This window comes from Hordeum vulgare, chromosome 3H (assembly GCF_904849725.1).
Source record: "Hordeum vulgare subsp. vulgare chromosome 3H, MorexV3_pseudomolecules_assembly, whole genome shotgun sequence".
Taxonomy (NCBI): domain Eukaryota; kingdom Viridiplantae; phylum Streptophyta; class Magnoliopsida; order Poales; family Poaceae; genus Hordeum; species Hordeum vulgare.
Window position 1 is genome coordinate 620,279,811 of NC_058520.1, and position 23,444 is coordinate 620,303,254.

The 23,444-nt window shown below is 45.2% G+C and overlaps 2 protein-coding genes across 2 annotated transcripts in view; one reads left to right on the plus strand and one right to left on the minus strand.

Moving 5' to 3' along the window:
* Nucleotides 1-9,550: 9,550 nt before the first annotated feature.
* LOC123442318 lies at nucleotides 9,551-16,706 on the plus strand. Its single transcript, XM_045118330.1, has 4 exons — nucleotides 9,551-9,657; nucleotides 14,729-15,271; nucleotides 15,740-15,803; nucleotides 16,191-16,706. The coding sequence occupies exons 1-4, from the start codon at nucleotides 9,551-9,553 to the stop codon at nucleotides 16,662-16,664; spliced, it is 1,188 nt and encodes a 395-aa protein (XP_044974265.1). The 3' UTR covers nucleotides 16,665-16,706.
* A 6,727-nt stretch (nucleotides 16,707-23,433) lies between these two features.
* LOC123441252 (23 kDa jasmonate-induced protein-like) overlaps nucleotides 23,434-23,444 on the minus strand; it is a 1,344-nt gene continuing 1,333 nt past the window's right edge. The window contains exon 3 of the mRNA XM_045117740.1: nucleotides 23,434-23,444. This exon is cut by the window's right edge and continues 358 nt beyond it. The gene's annotated coding sequence lies outside the window, so the exon portion shown is untranslated.

The following is a 23,444-nucleotide window of genomic DNA, read 5'->3' on the forward strand; positions in this document are numbered from 1 at the left end:
TCGAGCAATTGATAGAACTGCGCAAACTCGTGACGATATCTATGCAATGATTATTTCTATAGGCATCACGTCCAAAACAAGTAGACCGATACTGTCTGCATCTACTACTATTACTCCACACGTCGACCGCTATCCAGTAAGCATCTAGTGTATTAACTCCATAAGAACAGAGTAACGCCTTAAGCAAGATGATGATGTAGAGGGATAATCTCAAACCAATGATAAAAACCTCATCTTTTTTAGCCTTGATGTCAACTACTTGATGTGTGCCTTGCTTCCCCTACTGTCACTGGGAATGGTCACCACATGGTAGAACCCAAAACCAAGCACTTCTCCCATTGCAAGAATCATAGATCTTGTTTGCCAAACAAAACCCAAGACTCGGAGAGACTTACAAGGATATCAAATCATGCATATAAGAAATCAACAAAGACTCAAATATAAATCATAGATAATCTGATCACAAATCCACAATTCATCGGATCTCGACAAACACACCGCCAAAGAAGATTACATCGGATAGATCTCCATGAAGATCATGGAGAACTTTGTATTGAAGATCCAAGAGAGAGAAGAAGCCATCTAGCTACTAACTACGGACCCATAGGTCTGAAGTGAACTACTCACGAGTCATTGGAGGGGCGATGATGATGATGAAGAAGCCCTCCAACTCCAAAGTCCCCTCCGGCAGGGTGCTGGGAAGGGTCTCCAGATGAGATCTCGTGGAAACGGAAGCTTCCGGCGGCCAAAAAGTATTTTTGAGGCTCCCCTGATTTTTTGCGGAATATTTGGGAATTTATAGGACAAAGATCTAGGTCAAGGGGCGGCCAGGGATGCCACAAGCCTGCCCACCGACGCCTCCCCCTGGTGGCGGAGTGGGGGCTTGTGGGCTCCCTGGAGCCCATCTGGCTTGGCCCAAAGCCCCCCTGATCATCTTCCGTCCGGGAAAAAAAATCATTTCGGGGTTTTTCTTCCGTTTGGACTCCGTTCCAAAATCAGATCTGAAAAGAGTCCAAAACACGAAAAAACAGGAACTGGCACTTGGCACTGAGTTAATAAGTTAGTCCAAAAAAAGATATAAAAGGTACATAAAACAACACTAGTAGAAAACAAGGCTACCGTTCGGCCTTGGCCAGCCCATTAGTCCCGGTTCTTCAAGAACCCGGACCAATGGGGGGTATTAGACCCGGTTCGCGAGCCCAGGGGGCTGGCCGGGGCCTCGTGGGCATTGGTCCCGGTTCATGTGGAACTATTTGTCCCGGTTCGAGCCACGAACCGGGACCAATGGTCCTCGCTGCTGGCCCACAACCATTGGTCCCGGTTCGTGGCTTGAACCGGGACAGATAACTTGCCTACATATACCCACCGCCGCGGCAGAGCACTCCACAGTGCTCTGTTTTTGTCAAGCCGGCGAGGGGAGGGCATTTGGGTGCTCTAGTTCACCTCCTATGCACATGAGGTGTTCGATGAAATGCCCGAGCCACACTAGTTAAGCTTTCTCCTCTCGAAACTCGACCTCCGAGCTCCATTTTCAATGAGATCTGTCTAGATTTAGCGGTCCGTCACGCCCCGTCCCCGCCCCGTCTTCACCGCCGTCGATCGCCCGCGCCGATCTCGTCGCCGGCACTACCGTGGTGAGCCTCTTGTTCTTATCTTCTTTCTGAAAGAAAAAAAATTCTGACTTCAGATAGATACTTGTCTAATTTTCTTACTTTTATTATTCCTTGTTATTATATAGTGCGATGGTTTTGGTATCCGCCCCCGTCGGCCCTCGTCCTGTCTATGATTCAGATGTGGTATATATTATCTTTTCATAACTATTTGGTTCATTTATTGTTTATGACAATTATGCCGACCAATGTGACATAGATTTTATTTATCTAGGAGGTTGTTGAACCAGAAATTCCAACCGACCCTATTGTCAAGAGGTTAGATTTAGTTGAAGAAGAAAACAATTACTTGAAGGAAAAAATAAGAAAAATTGAGGAGGAGAAGATGATATTGGAGTTGCATGTTGCGGATGTCGTCGATGATTTTGACGCTCAGAGTTAAAGAGGACATGACCTCGTTGGAATTGATCTGTTGAATGTTCCATTTGAGGAGTTCTTCGAATTTTTTAATCACTTGCTACTGCCTGTAAGTAGTACTACTTCTGTCATTAAGTCTTTATATATAGGTCAGCTCTTTCATTGCATGTATCTTTAATTATTCTCACTATATTATGCAGATTGAAGATCGCCGAATTGAAGAAAAGATAAATCGGTGATATTGGGTTCATTAACACAAATCTCATAGATGCATATATGGTTAAATTTCAGGCCAAAGATACCGAGGCCAAGGTGCTACAATCGTTTATATTAAATCAAAACAAAGCTATAATACTCTTCCCTTACAACTTCGAGTGAGTGTTACTGTCTTGTGCATATTCGGTTTTCCTTATTAGTCGAGGTTATAGTAATGTAATTGATGAGTTATGCATGCGTGCGCATGTTCCACTATATTCTCCTAGAGATTGAGCTTGAGCAGGGACTAGTAACCGTCTTAGACTCGAGACGAAAAGATCCCAAGAATTACGCGGACATGACTGAAATTCTAGAGAAGTAAGTTAAATCTATCATTATCGCACCATATCGGCAACTTCAATTTGTTCATTGCCTGATATCAAGTAATTGTTTTCTTTGTCTGGCAGGGTTTGGAGTAAATTCACCTCAAAAACTCTGGGACTGCCAAAGAAGCTGCATTTTAGACACCCGAAAGTAAGTACTATAGTAGCATATATGTTCCACGCGTCTTCTATTGATTCAAGCGCTAGTTTCATCAATACCATTTAGTATGCTTGCTAATTATCAGTTTGATTGACCTCTATTTCTTGTAAAGTGGTTGTGGCAGGAAGAATGTACTAATTACTGTGGATACTAAATTTGCGAGTCCATCCGCCACACGACCTGTGAGCGGGGCTACTCCGAGAAACAATATGAAGTGCATAAATAATTATATTCACAATTTTATTTTATTACCATCATTTGTGTTCAGTTTCATTTATTCATATATATATGTATTGACCCCCTTCTTCAAATTAGATATTTCGGATGCGAGATGAACTCCTAGCACCAGATCGTATGCGAGGAATTCAAGAGGAATTGGCGGCATTCTTTCTTGACCACGTGATCGCTAAAGACGGAGAATACTATGTGGACCCTGCAGGGTTCAATTTTGTTTAGGAGATTATATTGTAAAAGATACTTATATTGTATATATGTAGCCAGTAGCGTCGGATAGATATACAAGAACTTGTTGTTCGACTAATCTCTCAGAGAAGGAGAGGTGGTCGATATCACTTCTCTCTGTATGCATCTGTTCATGACGATCTTCTGTTTCCTTCATTTGCTTAACTAGCTAGCGTGTCTAGTCCTCTCTATACATATAGTACGTAGCATCGACCAAGCACGGAGATAAGAAAGGACACTTCTCTCTATTAATTAGCATGCTAACACAATATATGAAACACCTAAATTAACCCCCAAACCCCCAAACCCTCCCCCCACTTAAAAAAAAACCCCAGCACCTGAGATGCTGACGCGTGGATGCCTATTGGTCCCGGTTGGTGCCACCAACCTGGACCAAACTGCCTCCTGCCTGGGCTCGACGCACCGGCCACGCGGAGGCCCATCTGTCCTGGTTTATGCAAGAACCGAGACTAAAGGTTTAGGGCATTAGTACCGACACTTTAGTCCCGGTTCAAAAACCGGGACAAATGGCCCTCACGAACCGGGACAATAGGCCTTTTTTCTACTAGTGCAACCAAAGAAGACAAGATAACAACGTGAAACCATCAAAAATTATAGATACGTTTGAGACGTATAAACCCCATGCGTCGGAGTGCGTCGAAGTGCTGATGGCAGAACTTGGCGTGCCACTTCCGTGCTTCGTCACCTCGTTGTGCTGCCAGGCATACATGATGCGAGATGTCGAGATGATCAACGTACAAGCACTTGTCGTTGCGGCGTACTTGAGACAACTCTTGCTGGCGGCGATCGTACAATGTGAGGACCCACCATGAATCTTTGTGGTGCAGTCGTGTTCGTCCAACTACCCGAGATTGATGATGCTTGACTAGAGGTGCGGGATGAAGTAGACGTAGGTGAGCGCTCGTTGGTCGCCGCTGCGTATGGTGAAAGTGATGGTGTCGCGCCCGTGGATCGCCATGCTGGAGCCATCCCCGAACTTGACGCTCCCGGTGATCCTCTCGTCCAGTTCCACGAACAGCGCGCGATGGCCGGTCATGTGGTTGGATGCGCCAATGTCCAAAAACCACCGACCGTCACACGGAGCGTCTTCCGCACCGAGGTTTACGTCTCCTCGTTCCTCGACGAGCTGCAACTATATGCCCGCGCCATGAGGCGGGTGACGACGAGGTGATGTATATACTTCTCATTCCTCGTTGGATACCCCAGGTGGAAGGTGGAGATGTAGTCAGCAGCAAATTTCCTTCACATAGATACTGCAAGGTTTAACGAACCAGGAGGACTCCTAGGCTCAACAAGTAGGTGTCTTACACCCTGGCACTAGCATAAGACGTGGACCTGCACACACAGCAAATAACTTTGCTCCCAACGAGTACAGAGAGGTTGTCAATCTCTCCGGCCTTGTAGTTTGCAAAGGATCAAAACACAAGCTGGAAGGTAATAGTGATTGCAATGGAAAAGTAAATGAAAGCGGTAAATGGTGGAGGTGTAAGTAAAGATGGTGATATGGACAAGAGTCACATGATGTTCACTAGTGATGTCTCTCTCCCAAAAGACAATAAACAACTATGCTAGGGTAAACAAATCACAGTTGGGAAATTGACAGAATTATCATCGCACCGCAATGCTAATTATGTTCCTTGATAGTTAGAGTCAGTAGTAATGGGCAATACGCCAAGACAAGTAGACCGTTTATTCAAAAACATCTACTTACTAATCATCCACCTTGAGATATCTATCCAGAACATCTCTCCGATATTAAGTTGCGAGCCCCACCCAAAATGTAAATTCAAAGCAACGGACAACTGTATTAACGAACTATGCGTAAGGTAAACTATCCTTGCAACCTTGGTCACAAGCACCGTTGTTTTCTCCTTGGTGGCAACAACCACATCCCTTAGTCTCATGTTTCTGTCACTCAAGCTATACATCGAGGGGCCCGAACCTACAATCATGCATAACGCTCTCTCTTGGAGTTACGATCTACTACTTGGCCAAAATAATTAAAAAGCAACGGAGAACATGCATGAATCACTAAGGAACATAAAATAAAAGGATAATCAAATATAAAACTCATAACAATCTGAACATAATCTCATAATCCATCGGATCCCAACAAACCGAGCATAGCAATAGCAAGAGAATTACATAGATGCCTTTATCATGTAGGGCAGCTCACAAGGACTAACCATTGAAGCACAAGATTGGAGAGAAGACATCACATAGCTACTGGTCATGGACTCATGGTCCAAGGGAAACTACTCACGGTACTTCCGGGAGGCGTCCATGGTGGTGGAGAAGCTCACGGAGGTCAATCCTCCCTCCGGCAGGGTGCCGGGAAGAGGTCTTCTGACGCTCCCAATATCAAAAGCGCTGCGGCGGCGGAAGGATGGAGAAATTCGTGATTCCAGAAAGTCTGCGAGGGTTTCCTCACGGAACACTAAATATAGGCCAAAGGAGGGCACCAGAGGAGGTGGGGCCCACCCAGGCGACCTCCTGGCGCGGCCTAGGGCCTGGCCGCGCCAGCAGGCTGCCTGGGAGGCCCCTGGCCCCCCGCTGGCCTTCCTTCGGCGATCTCGAAGAGTTTGTTTTGCTGATTTTGTAATATATTTTTCTAGATTTTTTGGGCTTTGGAAAATTAGGTAAAAGTCCCTGCAAAAAAGAAATCAGCAGACAGAAACTGGCACTGGGTGCACTAAGTTAGTAGGTTAGTCCAAATATGTGTAAAATGATATAAAAATATGGAAAAACATGTAACAATGTCACCCAAATGATCATGGAACAAGCAGAAATTATATATACATTTGGGACGTATCAGCGGGCTTGTGGCGATCACCGCTATCAAGAGCGTCGGGTCCTCGTCATGCCGGTCGGCAGCCTGGCCTGCTTGTTCGGCGACGTTCGCCTCCTCGCATAGGTGGGTCCTGCACTCCCGTGCCCAATGTCTATATTTCTTGCAATAGCGGCACTGGTCCGTTGGTTTGGCAGGACTGCTGGAGCCGCCCCCTCGCCCGCGACGTCCGCCGCCGCGTTCCGGTCCAAAGCTGCTGCATCCTGATCCGTCGTTCTAGTGGCGTTGCTGGCGCGCGTGCCACTCCTCCGCTATCATGAGGAGCCGGCCACCGCCCACGTCTCCACGTCGTAGCGTTCCTTCGCCGCCTTCAACCGCCCGACAGCTCTTCCATCGAGAGATTGTCAATGTCGACAAGGGTCTCAATGGATAGTGCAATCTGAGATTACTGTCGGGGGACGACGGAGAGGAACTTGCACACGACCTTCTTCTCCAGGATCGACTCGCCATGTAGGCTTAGCTGATTCACCATACCTATGAATCACATGGCGAAGTCGTCGATGCACACACCGTCGTTGAATGCCACGGCGATGTATTGCTTGTTGAGGGTAGCCGCCTTGGCCTCGTGCAGTCGAGCAATGCCGAGGCGCATCGTCTTGAGGGCGTCTTATGCCTCCTTTGCCGTGCCCTTGGCTTCGAGAGTCGCCACCATCTCGGGTGGCACCCCTTGAAGAATTGCCTCTAGGGCGAGATGATCGTCGTTGCGCACCGTCGTGCCCCTTTCGGTTACCTCACAGAGGTGACACCCCTCGAGCATCACCTACATCAGGATGGCCCAGTCTGTAGTAATTAACCTAGTTGTAGTCTAAACGTACACGTGTGTCCTAATTTGGTTAGTATTGCAAACCGAGTAGGATTAGTAGTAGTATTGCAAACCGAGTCGGTTTGCATTAGACCTAATTTAGCAATATATATACGTATACCCCTGTGTAGTTTTTGTATCAGATCAGATCAAAGCAATACAGAAGTTTATCAGGCTCGAGACGAGCCTGTAGCAATACTACATCGATCGGTTTCTCGTTGAGTTACGAATCGCTATGATCCGCCGGATACGTACGATTGCTAGCTTAGCTAGCTTTGCGAGGTATCCATCCAGCTGCTTGCTAGATTGCTTGCTAGCTTGCACGTAAGTTTGTGTAACTCCTGGGTAGTTTTGCTCTACGATTCAAAAACCAACAATTGGTATCTAGAACCTCGACAATCTACGATCTACGATGACGGACAGCGACGCTGAGTCGGTCAAGTCCGGCAAGGTCGGTGCCAAGGCGAACAAGAACGGCGACAAGGTGAAGAAGGGCGTCAAGTCAGCAACCAGTGGTGGAGGAACGAGCGGCGCCAACGTCTAGGCGCATCGCAACATCCCCATCCAGTACCCGATGCTCACCGACGCGAACTACGGCGTGTGGGCGGTGAAGATGAAGAGTATTCTCCGATCTCTTCGAGTGTGGGAGGCCATCACGGACGACGACGTCGACGAGGAGGGCGACAAAGGTGCCATGGCCGCCATAGCCCAGTCTGTGCCGGATGTTGGGCAACGTCGCATGGGAAACAAAAATTTTTGTACGCGCACGAAGACCTATCATGGTGATGTCCATCTACGGGAGGGGATTTCCAATCTACGTACCCTTGTAGATCACACAGCAGAAGCGTTAGTGAACGCGGTTGATGTAGTGGAACGTCCTCACGTCTCTCGATCCGCCCCGCGAACCGTCCCACGAACCGTCCCGCGATCCGTCCCACGATCTAGTGCCGAACGGACGGCACCTCCGTGTTCAGCACACGTACAACTCGACGATGATCTCGGCCTTCTTGATCCAGCAAGAGAGACGGAGAGGTAGATGAGTTCTCCGGCAGCGTGACGGCGCTCCGGAGGTTGGTGGTGATCTGATCTCGGCAGGGTTCCGCCCGAGCTCCGCAAAAACGCGATCTAGAGGTAAAACCGTGGAGGTATGTGGTCGGGCTGCCTTTGAAAAGTTGTCTCAAATCAGCCCAAGAAGGCCATATGCGCCAAAGGATAAGAAATCAAAGAGAAAGAAAAAAAGGGGAGGTGGGGAAGGAGAGAAGGACTCCACCTTCCAATCCTAGTTCGATTCGGTTTGGAAGGGGAGGACTTCCCCCCTTGGTTCAGCCAACCCCCTTGGGGCTCCTTGAGCCTCAAGGCAAGGCCCCTCCCCTCCCACCTATATATACATAGGGCTGGTGCGCCACCCCCAAGGCCTATGGGCTTCCCCGGGGTGGGTTGTCCCCCCGGTGAACACCCGGAACCCATTCCTCATTCCCGGTAACTCCGAAAACCTTCCGGCAATCTAATGAGGTCATCCTATATATCAATCTTCGTTTCCGGACCATTACGGACACCCTCGTGACGTCCGTGATCTCATCCGGGACTCCGAACAACATTCGGTAACCAACCATATAACTCAAACACGCATAAAACAACGTCGAACCTTAAGTGTGCAGACCCTGCGGGTTCGAGAACTATGCAGACATGACCGGAGCGACTCCTCGGTCAATATCCAATAGCGGTACCTGGATGCCCATATTGGATCCCACATATTCTACGAAGATCTTATCCTTTGAACCTCAGTGCCAAGGATTCATATAATCTCGTATGTCATTCCCTTTGTCCTTCGGTATGTTACTTGCCCGAGATTCGATCGTCAGTATCCGCATACCTATTTCAATCTCGTTTACCGGCAAGTCTCTTTACTCGTTCCGTAATACAAGATCCCGCAACTTACACTAAGTCACATTGCTTGCAAGGCTTGTGTGTGATGTTGTATTATCGAGTGGGCTCCGAGATACCTCTCCGTCACACGGAGTGACAAATCCGAGTCTCGATCCATACTAACTCAACGAACACCTTCGGATATACCTGTAGAGCATCTTTATAGTCACCCAGTTACGTTGCGACGTTTGATACACACAAAGCATTCCTCCGGTGTCAGTGAGTTATATGATCTCATGGTTATAGGAACAAATACTTGACACGCAGAAAACAGTAGCAACAAAATGACACGATCAACATGCTACGTCTATTAGTTTGGGTCTAGTCCATCACGTGATTCTCCTAAGGACGTGATCCAGTTATCAAGCAACAACACCTTGTACATAATCAGAAGACCCTGACTATCTTTGATCAACTGGCTAGCCAACTAGAGGCTTGCTAGGGACAGTGTTTTGTCTATGTATCCACACATGTATATAAGTCTTTATTCAATACAATTATAGCATGGATAATTAACGATTATCTTGATACAGGAATTATAATAATAACTATATTTATTATTGCCTCTAGGGCATAATTCCAACACCGGATTCCGTGCTGATGACATTGGCGGAGTTCGAGATGGCAAGAGAGGCGTGGAACGCACTCAAGGAGATGAGGATCGGAGAAGATCGCGTCACCAAGGCTCGGGCACAAGTGCTGACGCGCCAATTTCACAAGTTGGAGATGGAGAAAACTGAATCGGTGAACGACTACGCCATGCGTCTTACTACTCTGGTGGGAGAGATCTGCGCGCTTGGTTCAAAACTCGAGGAGACCGAGATAGTGGAGAAGTTTTTCAGTTCAGTGACTGATAAATTGACGAACATCATCGGCATGCTCGAGCAGCTTTACGACATCGACGACATGACCATAACGGAGGCGATCGGACGCTTGCGGACATGGGAAGAGAATGCTCGTGGCTGTCGGAAAGGCAAAGGAGGAGGTAGTGACCAACTCATGTACTCGCACGCAGATTGGGAGGCCCCAAGTAGCAAAGGAAGGCGTGACGATGGCGAAGGCTCAAGCAATACGAAGGGCGATGGACAAACCGGAAAAGGCAAAGGAAAAGGCAAGCCACAAGGTCGTGGTAATGTAGATCGATCTAAAGGGCGGAAGCAATGGAACTTGGATATGTCCGAGGTCAAGTGTTATAACTGCAACGAGATGGGGCACTTTGCAAAGAATTGTTCGGAGCCTGACAAGCGGGAGATCAAGGCAAATTTGGCAAAGGAGGAAGACGAAGGTCCAGGTCTTCTGATGGCCGAAGTTTGTGATCTCGCTGAAACAATGGTTGTGAAACCAAGCCGAAAGGTGCTACTTCATGAGAAGAATGTGACACCTAAGTTATCCGGGGATCACAACGTATCATGGTATCTCGACACGGGTGCCAGTAACCACATGACGGGATGCAAGGAGAAATTTCTCGAGCTGGAATATGATGTTGAAGGCTCGGTCAAGTTCGGTGATGGTTCAGCGGTGGAAATTTGCGGGCAAGGATCTATCCTATTCGAGGGTCTCACAGGCGAACATCGCATACTCACCGGAGTGTACTACATCCCACGGCTTTGCAACAACATCATCTCTATTGGGAAGCTTGACGAGAATGGATGCAAGGTGAATATCGAGAACGGAGTGATGACGATCTTCGACAACCTCCGAAACGTGCTAGCTCGTGTTAACCACACACGTAATAGGCTCTATATCCTCAACCTTGATCAATCTCAACCGGAGTGTTGGCTCGCCAAGAGTGATGATGATTCGTGGTTATGGCATGCTAGATTTGGACACGTTAACTTCTACGCCTTGAAGAAGATGTCAAAGATGGAGATGGTATCAGGGATGCCAGTTATCGACCATGTTGATCGAGTATGTGACGGGTGCTTGGTTGGAAAATAGCACCGCAGGCCATTCCCTGCTCAGTCTACCTATCGTGCAAGTGATGCACTCGAGCTGCTCCATGGTGATTTATGTGGCCCTATCACCCCGGCAACTCACGCTGGAAAGAAGTATTTGTTCCTTGTGGTAGACGACTACTCGAGATATATGTGGGTCGTTCTCCTACGGTCTAAAGATGAGGCGTTTGAAGCATTCAAGAAGCTGAAGGCTGCAACAGAGATGGAACACAAGCTGAAGGTTCGCGCTCTACGGACAGATCGCGGCGGAGAGTTTACGTCGAATGAGTTCAACGACTACTGCGAGAAGATTGGCATAAAGAGGGAGTTTACTCAAGAGCAAGAACCTGCCGGGGACTTTTTGGGGATAAGCTGTCTCGACGGCGGTCTATCTTCTCAACCGGGCTCCAATGAAGGCGGTGATCGACAAGACTCCGTATGAAGCAATTTACGGACGTAAGACGAATGTGTCTCATCTACGGACATTCGGGTGCGTGGCACATGTGAAGACGGTGGAGCCGCACCTCTCAAAGCTTTCCGATCGTAGCACCAAGATGGTGTTCATCGGATACGAGAGAAGTTCCGGCACCAAGGCATACCGCTTCTATGATCCACAAACCAAGCGTCTACGGATTTCACGCGACGTCGTGTTTGAAGAAAACAAAGCGTGGAATTGGAGTGCAGCAGCCGACGGTGCTCCAAACTGTAAAATATTCACGGTTGAATTTCCAACTGATGATGATTCATGGGAGGATGTCCAGGTGGTTGGCAAGACGCCCAACCAAGGTGACCACAATGGTAGTGATCATCATGGTGCCGACACCGACGACGACGCGCATAGGTCGCAAGGAGATAGCGACAACGCCGTGCACGACACAGGCGGAGATCTCGACGACAACATCGACAACGAGGCGCATAGTGACGGCGATAATCAAGATGATGGTCACGGTCACGACGACTACGCCGACGACACGGATGTCGATGACACACCAGGGTCTCAGCCATCTTCCTCAAGTGCATCAAAACCGACACAATTTGTGTCGCCTCCTTCGCAAGCCACAACGGACTCCTCAGGGCCTCGTCGCTACAAGACCCTCAAGAAAATCACAAGTACACAAAGCCAGTTACGCTCGAGTACTCCTGACTATGTCTGTTCGGAGTTGAGGAGCCGGCGAACTTCGTAGAGGCGAGCAAAAGTCCTAGCTGGACGCACGCCATGGATGAGGAGATGAAGGCAATTGAGAGCAATAACACGTGGACTTTGGTAACCCGACCTCCAAACCAAAAGACGATGGGTTTGAAGTGGGTTTACAAGTTAAAGAAGGACACGGAGGGTGCCATTGTGAAGTACAAGGCAAGACTCGTTGCAAAGGGCTACGTTCAACGTCAAGGAGTTGACTATGATGAGGTGTTTGCACCGGTTGCTCAAATCGAGACGGTGAGAGTGCTCCTAGCTTTGGCAGCACAAGGGGATTGGAAGGTTCATCATATGGATGTTACATCCGCTTTCCTCAACGGCGATCTCACAGAAGAAGTGTACGTGGAACAACCCCCTGCTATGAGAAGAAAGGCAAAGAAGGGAAAGTTTACAAGCTCAAGAAGGCACTTTACGGGTTGAAGCAAGCGCCAAGATCTTGGAACTCAAAGTTAGACCGAAGTCTGGTCTCGCTCGGGTTCAAGAGATGTCCCCTCGAACACGCGGTCTATACAAAGAACTCCAAAGGCTCAAACCTGCTAGTTGGAGTTTATGTCGACGATCTGATTATCACCGGAGATAGCGTACAATAAATTGAACGTTTCAAGGCGCAAATGAAGAACAAGTTTAGGATGAGTGATCTGGGATTACTCAGCTATTACTTGGGCATCGAAGTGAAGCAAAGCTCCGGAGAGATTTCCCTATGTCAATCGGCCTACGCGGTCAAGTTATTGGAAAAGTGTGGCATGTCAGATTGCTACGAGACACAAGTTCCAATGGACCAACGTCACAAGTTGAGCAAGCGTAGCTCAAATCCGCCGGTGGACACCACAATGTATCGAAGCTTTGTGTGCAGCCTAAGATACATGGTGCATACCCGACCTAACTTCGCTTATCCAGTCGGGATCGTGAGTCGTTTCATGGAGAATCCGACAACCGAGCACATGAGCGCGGTCAATCAAATTCTACACTATGTGAAAGGCACCATTAATCTTGGTTGCACGTACAAAAACGGAAAGGAAGGATTGATCCTTCGTGGATATTCAGATAGCGACATGGCAGGTGATGTTGATGACCGAAAGAGCACAACGGGCATGAATTTCTACCTTGGCCCGAATCCGATTAGCTGGAATTCTCAGAAGCAAAAGGTGGTGGCACTGTCTTCATGCGAGGCAGAATACATAACGGCAAGCACGGCGGCTTGTCAAGCAGTTTGGCTGAGAAGACTCCTAGCTATTCTTGCAAAGCGGGAGGTGCAGAAGGTGTCATTGAAGATTGACAACCAAGCTGCAATCTCATTGTGCAAAACTCCGGTTCATCACGAAAGGAGCAAGCACATAGATACCCGGTTCCACCACATCCGGGAGTGCGTTGATGAAGGGATGATGGAAGCTCTGCACGTGAATATTGAAGACCATGCACCACTCCTCGACTGGATCATTTTAAAGCTCATTATGCGTTTCGGCACGTCGAATGGCATGATAGGAGGTAACATAGCGGGCCACCCTTCCACCGCTCCTACGCACTAGCATGGGTCTTCCCATCAACTCGTACTGAGAATTGTCTAAATCTTGTCCACATTCATTGTCGATGATCATGTTATGCTTGATCACACAAGCACTTATGAAAAACCCGATCATGCCTTACAAGTTTCTTCGCAATGTGTTTAAACAACTCGATGCTCATCCTAAAACGGCGCCAAAAGTATGATGTGGAGTATGTGGATTTCTCCACAAAGTAGCTCCTCATTAATCTGTTATGGGCATCAATCCTTTCCCTCCATAATTATTTATAATCGAAAACCGAATCATCGTGTTTCGGTTTTTTTATCGATGTGGATAGTTAGGATTATTAAGATTTCCTTCTCCTCTTGAAGATCAAATTCTCCGTCGGAAGAATAATAGGAAGAACCCATCCGCAAACATGAATTACAACTAATTCAAAACTACAAGCAACGTACATCAAATTCATCTACAAATATAAAGCTAAGCACTATATACCTTGTAAGTATTTTGACAAACACTTTGTGGACAACGTGGTGCAAATGGCCGTTAGACTCTGTTTTTTCGGAGGAACCGGGCGCTCAAGGGACGGCGACGGGGAGAGTAGATAGAGGAATCAGCGGGGGCTGCTTGGAGCAGCAGGGGATCTGCAGCGCGCTGGGGAGAGGTGTGGGAAACGCTGACAGCAGGAGTGGACGGAGGCGCCGGCGCCGGCGTCAGGAGGTTTCAGATCCGACTGTTGATGGTTCACATGTGATTTTATTTTTGTGCAGCGCGCTGAAATGGACACATCAAATAAACCACTCGATGTAGTTATCTAGTTAATTAAATAAGGCCAAGGTGAATGCTTCTTCCCTTCCCTTCCCTTCCTTACTTAAATATTGAAGAGAGTTATCTAGTTAATTGATGAAAAACTGAACGAAAACCATCACAAACAGCTAAGCGGCACACACATAAAACTTCACCCATACGTCAACATACATGGCCTCAACAACCTAGCACTCCGGCGTCATGGTTATCATTTCTCCCCAATATGCGTCATCGTCCTTTCTAATCTCCGAGCAAGCGACTTCGACTTCATCAGATACCATCGTCGACCCAAGCCACACGGTAGATGTTATGTGTAAACACAAGAAGACCCATGCGCAAACTCAGCCCCCTACGTGAAGGCGGCGCAGTTATTATTTAATTTCGTGTCTGTATACAATCGAATCCTAGTGTCTTGTATCCTTCCGTCTCTCCCTTTGACTTTTTTTGGTTGTATTTTTTTCAGGTGTACCGCGTACATCATATCTCGTGATCCAGTTGATTTAAGTCCAGGGCAGCTTCATAAGCTAGCTGAATTGATCCACCGACAAGAAGTGCAGAAGCTTCTAGAGCTCGAGTTCCAGTCATACGCGGAGCAGCAAAAGTATCTCAAAGACGCGAAAGATGCCCGTCATAAGGTGTACCATGTCCTTGATAGTGCACAGGATATGATAAAACAAACCGAGGACCCCGCCAAGCAATCTATTGCCAAGGATGTGTATGACTACTGCACCAAGGCCATCGGAACATCCCTCCAATTAATCCGTAGTTACAATACCCGTCTCACCTACCTTGACAAGCTCAAGACCCACAGTGAAGACCTCATCAAACAGCTAAAGTGGCTCAATCCAGCCACCCAACAGAAGGAAGCTCGGCGCCTTGCTCTTGAGGCCGGCATGTATAAGAAAGCTGCGCTTGATAATGCCAAAAAGTTTCAGCATTTTGTACCAAATCAATTCTCAAAATGGCTCAAGGAGAGTAAAATCTTGTTTGAGGATCTTGTGCAAGAGTATGTCCCTACATCATCATCATCATCATCATCACCATCATCATTATAACTATTAGTAGTATTATTGTTGTTGTTATTGTTATTTCTATTGCTATTGTTATTATTATTGCTATTATTATTATTATTATTATTATTATTATTATTGCTATTATTATTATTATTATTAACATTACAATTTTACACGATGGGAATTCAAAACAAAATTCATGATAATTTAACCCAAAACTATTGGATTAAGCCACTTGGTTATTCAAACTTATTTTATCAAGTTGGTAATATAGTGAACTTTGCTGAATTTTTTTCCAAATTCTGTTGTACTTGCTTAACATTGCTGAAATATGAAAATAAGTTTTGGAATCACTTAGAGAACACAATCATTGTTTAATCTTTAGACTTAACGACAACACTTTTGCAGCAGTGCATGTAATTGCACTAATATGTTTTCTCCTTGTCCCACTGTACTTGCAGTAATATGGGAAAACTTGGTTTTAGGGGTGCTTTCAAGAACTTGGGTGATATACAGAAGCTACAGGTATGAACTAACTTATACTCTAAACCTTGCCCTTTAAAGGTTTATCATAAATTAATTTCTTAACTAACAATGTTTAAGGTCCCCCATAGTACAATTTTTGTCTCAGTATTTAAATAATATTCTATTTTTTAAATAGATTATTTGTGGTACTGCAGTGTGAACAAAAGGTTTTAAAAGGAAAGAAATCGGGACATAAAAAAATATGTTTCAAATAATCAACAGTCAAGATATATATAGAAATATACATATATGGCGTATTCTTATGAGCTCCGATTTGATGGACAAAACTAAATTGAATTGAAGTAGTTGCATTTGGTGATTTCAAGTCCATTTTTTAACCTATGTATGGTGCGAAATTGATACAGGATATCACTGCATGTTTTCCAGGTATATGACAAAATTATTGCACAAGCCGGTCAAGGAAAACCCGTGGTGACTTACACATTCGAAGCTTTGGGAAAAGTCGGGGTTGCAGTGTTGCTTTTTACAGCAGGTGTAATGGTGTGGGACATATTCACGGCAGAGGACAAGATGGAGGCAGCGGTTAGGAATTCAGTGAATGCATTAACTGCAGTAGTTAGCCTTGTGGTGGGAGATCTAGCAACAGCTGCTATAGAAGCTCGGTTCATAGCACTTAACATCGAAATCGCTTCTGTAGCTCTCACAGTAATCGGAGCAGTCGCCGGAATCGGAATTGGTGTGGTAATTGGGATCGCTGCAGGTGCGCTGCTTGACTTGATTTTCAGCAGTGGAACGAGCCAGGTGAAGATAACAGACGGGCTTACTGTTTGTCGTGTGGCTCCGATGTCCGATGGTCTCCCACTTGCTCGTCTGGTGAAACACAATTACCCGGACCTGTGAACTGTCTATGATAAAGGGATATATACTTATGTCTTTGTCTAAGTACTAAAGTGCCTGCATATTGTGCACTCCTAAAATAAAATAATACCCCCGTGAGGAAGCTGTTTTATTCCGTGATGAATAAAAGACATGGTGATTCAACGATCTTGTTTTTTTATCGACTTTGGGTTCTTCTTATAGAGAAAGATGAGAGTTAAACACATATTTATGCTTGAGTTTCGTAGATGAAGCATCTTCAGTACAAGATCCTGCAAGTGCATGTGAAAAACCAGAAGCCAGGAACAAACGGATGGCATTCTCCATCAAGGTTGTCCCGATTGGATACGATTAACCTGACATAAGAACGAGATGTATTTCATTGGAACCTCACAAAATCTGGATCCATCAGAGTCGTCTCTCGGTATAATGTGCTCACACATTCGAAGGTATCCATAGATAATAATGAGAAAATATGGGAGTCAAAAATTCTACTCTCTGTACCATATGGTATCTTCAGAAAGGAGTGATGCTCACCAAACATACCCTCGCCGGTCGCAATTGGCAACAAAGCAAGATGTGTGGTTTTTGTACTCATGACAGGACAATCAGACACCACTTTTTCAAATGCATGTTTCCGCATTCTACATGGTCAATCATCCAAATATCGTCTAATCATAACCACCCACGTGTGTTGTCAATATTTTTTATCACTGGTTGGACGGCATTCCTTATAGGTTCAAACTGCTATTAAGGGTGTGAGCTAATGCCTTATTATGGTTGTTTTGGTTATGTAGAAATGATGTGGTTTTTAATTACGAAAAATCTTCTCCTTTGCAGGTTATTTTTATTGTATGGACTCCCTTCATACGTGGTCTATATTTCACCGCACGGAGTACCAACCGCTATTCAAGCACTAGTAGAAAATGGGCCTTTGGCCTGGACCATTTAGTCCCGGAGTGCCTCTGGGCCGGGACTAAAGGCCCGGCCACGTCGCCAGCAAGAACGCTTCGTCGATGATTTCTAAGCGACGGAGCTCCCCAAAGCGCAAACTGTCGCCCCTCCCAAAGGTACCTCATGCTAATCTTCCTATCAGACCTTATGATCGTACCCCCGAGAAAAACGCCAGGATAGCAAAGGAACAACATGAGGCGCAGATGAAAAGGAAGGAACCCGAGCCCCGCCCAAAATACACCGAGAAGAACATAGCATGGGCAAAAAGACTTCATAACCACTCCATCACAGTATGACTTACACTATAAGCCTGATGACTATACACGCAGATTGCAGAAGGAAGTGAAAAAGAGCAAGTCACATGCAAGTGCAAGTGGGAGCAAATCAAGTTCAACTACAAGCAAGAAAAAAACAGACGTTCCTCAGCTTGGACAACAGGCCAAATAACCGATCCCACCCCTCAAGGTGTTAACCGAGAATGTTCCCCCTCCGGTGCAGGGGATACCCAAGGCTGTGGTAGCCCCTAAGTCACAGTTTTTCATGGAAGAGCCTTTGGTCAGCAAAGATGATCTCCCAACAAATATGCGTTACTTGCATAAATGGTACTTAAGTGAATCAAAGAATGGGAGAACGATGATCGTGCTAAGTGTCCCATAGGAGTACTACGGCCGCTCCGAAGAAATCCATATCGATTTTGATGAACTCTTCCAGATGTACAATGGCGACGCCCTCGACAAATCGCTTATGAGTTGCTATTGTCTGTAAGTTTTTCAATTCGTTGTCTACGTATAACTTGTTTAGTTATTTCAATTCATTGTCTATATATAACTTGTACTCTATTATGCAGAATGAAGATTCTGGAGTGTAAAAGTAAGAGCATCATAAATATTGGGTTTATTGATCCAGATAAAATACATATAGCGACGCTAACTAATTATCCCAAGGAGACGGAGGAAAACCTTCTTAGGTTTCTAAGAGATCAAAATTTCTGTGACCACATACTGTTTCCATACAACTTCAGGTGAGGGTCTTTACTCTGTTGTGTCCATTCACTTATAAGTGTAATTGATAAGTTACTCACACACACACACACACATATATATATACATGTGCTGCTTCCATTGGATTCTGTTGGACATTCAAATTGATAAGGGACTAGTTGATGCCTTCGACCCATTATCGAGACCCTTGGAACAGTTCCAAAGCCTGCAGCACATACTCCAAGTGTAATTTTAATCATTCTTGCGCTCTATCGGTCTCTTTCGATGATTTTCTGATATATCAATTAATCATTATCCTTGTCGGGCAGGGTTTGGAATCGGTTCAAGTGCGTGACTCCCGGTAACTTTCCTGAGAAGCTGACCTTTAGAGCGGCTCAGGTAAGTAGTAGTATGATATACTTCTATTAATTTTCAATACATTTATGATGCTAGATTATTATTTTGATTATATATATTCCATTCTCGTAAAGCGCGACCAGCAGCCACGGGGAACGCATCTATGCGGATACTATGTTTGCGAGACCATTCGCACGTTTACCTCTGAGTTCAAGGAGCAAAGATTTGACGTAAGCAATGAACATTCACACCTCTATTTTTACCCGTCATTCTTTGTTATCATGATTGATATTCATATTCATCTCCTCTTCTTATATAGCACGAGGCCATGAGGACGAAGGTCCTACCAGAGCAACGCGCGATTGCTGTTGCAGAGGAGCTTGCGGGATTTCTGAGGACGGAAGCTATAGAAGACAAAGGATGATTTAGTGTAGCTAAGGGCCATTACTGATGTTTGTCCATGTAATCGAATAGACGGGCTCTAGTCCCGATAATTCAGATCTACATATAATTGTATATGAGCTTGTAAGATGAGTTAATCTTATATATATATATATATGCATAATTATTTCTATTTTAATTATATGAAAACTAATTCCCGAACAAAAAACGAGGCATCACGTTAATCTCCTGAACACCTAAATCCTAAAACCCTAAAACCCAAAAATAATTTCATTAAAAAAAGCCAAAAACCAGCAAAATCTGAAAATCTTGAGTCCCGGTCCGTGTAACGAGTCGGGACTAAAGGGCCTGCCCCTGGGGCGCTACGAGGCGCCCACGTAGAGCACCTTTAGTCCCGGCGTGTAAGAGGGCCGGGACGAAAAGGTTAGGCCTTTAGTCCCGCCCCTTTAGTCCCGGTTGGTGAATCGGGCCTAAAGCCCCTTACGGGTCGGGGCTATAGGCCCTGTTCCCACTAGTGAAGGTGGTGTGTACGCAATTGGAGTGGATGGCTATGGACGTTTTTCCCAACATGAATGGCATCATAACCTCCATATTGGTTCATCATCTTTTTGAAATAGGCATAGTGACGGTCCTATTTGACTTTACTAGTGCCGACATGTCCATTTTTTAATCTTTTTGTCTTGTTTTAGACTGTGGGTGTTTGGCTATGTCCATCAAGCTATGTAGAGGCCGCGTCTTGGTCATCATGAATTGTATTCACTTCATGCTACATTTTAAGTTAATAAAAGTTCCCTTTATACAAACAAAATTCTCCATCAAGGCTAATTAGCCTTGCGCCCTACCAAATGAGCTAGACGGGTGAGCTAGAGGCCGCGCGCACGATGTGCACCTCAATCTGTTGTTGTTGTTGGAAATGGGTGCGTCGGATTCGGAGGACGAGGTGGGTGGTGTGATACCCACCTCTCAGCCACATACCGCATGGTTCTTATGGTGTGATCGTCGGATTCGGAGGAGGCCAGGTTGAGCACCGGGTTGATTATGGTGGCGGGAAGTCGCTCTCAGCCACATAGCGCATGGTTCTTTCTTTTCTTCAGAGCTTACATCGACGAGGGAAGAGAGAATACTTTGCTAGGCCAGAACTTGTCGGCTTTGCCAACTGCGCAGTGATGGGTCCAACCCTTCGATTAACCATTTGTTTTCTGTTAGAAAATGCGTGTGTTTTAAATTTTATACTGTTACGGAATGTCGCATGGAAAACAAAATTTTTGCTATGCACATGCAATACCTATCCATGATGATGATCATCTACGAGAGGGTAGAGTGAATCTACATACCCTTGTAGATCGCTAAGCGGAAGCGTATATAACGCGGTTGATGTAGTGAAACATCTTCACGATCCAAATCGCAGCCCGTCCCACGATCTCAACACGATCCGTCCTGCGATCCCATCACGATCCATCCCGATCTAGTGCCGAACGAACGGCACCTCCGCGTTCAGCACACGTACATCTTGGTGACGATCTCCATCTTCACAGTCCTGGGACACACAGTCACGGGACACACAGTTCCGGGACACACGGTTCCTACCGTATTCTCCTTGAGCTAAGGACACACAGTCCTCGCCCAACACTCATCGTAAGTCTTCAGGCATACTTCCAAACCCTCACAAACTAGGTGACCCGACAATCCACAATTGACTGCTGGATGCTCTAGACGATGACGCCTAACCATCTGGTGAATGCACAGTCCTCAAAGGTTACAAGCATTGGTTCCACACAAGAATAACTTCTTCGGAGATGCTCAATAACTTGGGTTTTGGTTTGGGTTTGAGTGTTTGAGGTATTTCCTTACTTGATGATTTTCCTCAAAGGCTTTGAGGAATTTGGGTTGTTCTAAATGACTAGTGTCAGTTTCTCTCAGAGCAGCCAACCAGCTAGTGGTTGTGGGGGCGGCTATTTAAATTTTGGGAGCATTCCGACATGATTTGACATAAATGCCCTTAATGATATGAACGTTGCGTGGATAAGATTTGGGACAGGTGGCGCGTGGCGCGGCAACGGTCGGAACTTTCAATTGTGAAAGTCCTCGTGTATCTCATGTACCTCACTCTGAGGATTTAATAGGTGTAGGTTTGGGTTGAGCATCATGAGGAAATTCTTTCGGTAGTTTTACCTTGACCCCCTTTAACAGTACGGTGTTCCTATAACTCGAGAATAAAGAAAATGAAACAGAAAGAGTAAATCTTCACGCTTCAAAGTCTTCAGAGTATTTTCATCGGGACACACCGAATTTCTCATCTTTAATATCATTAAGAGGAATATCAATTTCTTTGCGATCAAAGTCTTCAAGGAATGACCAAAGGCTTCACTCGAAGAAATACATTTTTAAGGGTCGATATTCATCGAATAACTCAAACTCCTCAGCGACTTATAGAGCCTGTGTACATTTACGAACTTATCAGTCTCTTAACATATAAATCTTCAAACCACCCAAATCACTAAGGGGCACTAGATGCACTTACAATCTCCCCTTTTTGGTGGTTGATGACAACTAGGTTAAGTTTTCAACGGGGCTAATAATATGAAATGTAAGTACACAGTTTGAGGAATTTGATTGCAAGATACAGAGATACTCCCCTTGAAGATGTGCATATTTGAGAAGTTTGCGTTGGACAGCAAATGCATATTGATGATATATATCATGGAAATCTCCCCCTGTATCTTGTAATTCATGTATGCATCGTACGTCCAGCGAACAATGCCAACTAGCCTGCATGCCCTAGCTAGCATCGCCGCCGTTGTATGCATATGATCTGCCACTGCTGACACGCTCCGGAGTTCGCGTTGATTTCAATGACTCCTGTCAACTTTGATCTCTTCCAGTTTTAACGCTCGAAATCGGTCAAGTGTAGCTTAAATCCAACTGATCTTCTTTACGATTTCTTTCATCCTTTTCCTCTAGATCAACCATCAACCCCAGATAACCTAGCATTGATACTACTTGATAGAATAAACAAGAGATGTATAGTCGTTCATCCGAGGACCAAGCAGTCAAATGAGCACGCCACCGAAATTTGTTAATGAGGTTCAACGATATGACTACGTCCCTGGAGCTTGGTTACTGACGCTCCTCCCCGTGACACCGTCACAATACCGTACCTAGACCACCCTGGGCACCGACACATGCAGCCGTCTCCCCTGCGTTCATGTGCTATTATATTAGCATAGGTTATTTCGTTTGTCTGCCTCCACTATATATGAGAGGTCAAGGGCATACCTATATAAACACAATACAACTCAGAGTCCAACTATAACATACCTTGAACACAATATTCAACACAACTATAACACATAGGATGAAGCATTAGTTCAATTAAATATTTTGGATAGTATTATTGGTGTTATGGTTATCCATAATTTACATACCGTTACACAATTATAATTATCAAAACTTCTTTTTATGTCGAGAAATTAAAGAACAATATACTTTCAAATGACTTTATTCATAGTAAGAAGTCTAAAGCCTTCACAATAAGTATACATAGATTTAGATATAGCTATATTAAAGTATTTTTTTATCAAAACGGTATATTAGAACTTCAACGTGGTATAAACTTGTGGGGGTAAATTCATCACCCATCTATATGTACTCCATTAGAAAATGGTTGGTTCCTAACTTAGTTTTTATTTAATTTCCTTTTTAAGAAAAGACACTCGGAAGAGTACTCCCTCCGTCTCGGTGTATAGGCAATCTTAGGTTGTGCACCACGTCCAAGACAAAGAGGAAAACGAGAGAAATTAAAGTTAATTTGCTAATATAATGTCCATACTATAAATTGACCACTGCATGTCATGTCAGTTAGTATCAAGTCATTAAAAACATAAACGCCCCACGTCTCTTTTCGGTTAATTCCTTTATTCATGTAAAAAAAACAGAAATGAGGTGAAAGTTAATGTACTGTGCCTAACTTTTTTGGAATTATTTGGTTTTTCTAAGATGACTTATAAACCGAGACGGGGGAGTATCATAAATTTGATATTTATTAGGGATAACAGTAGTGGGTACAAAAGAGGGATAGCTTGACACAAACGACTTGTAAATAATATAAAAT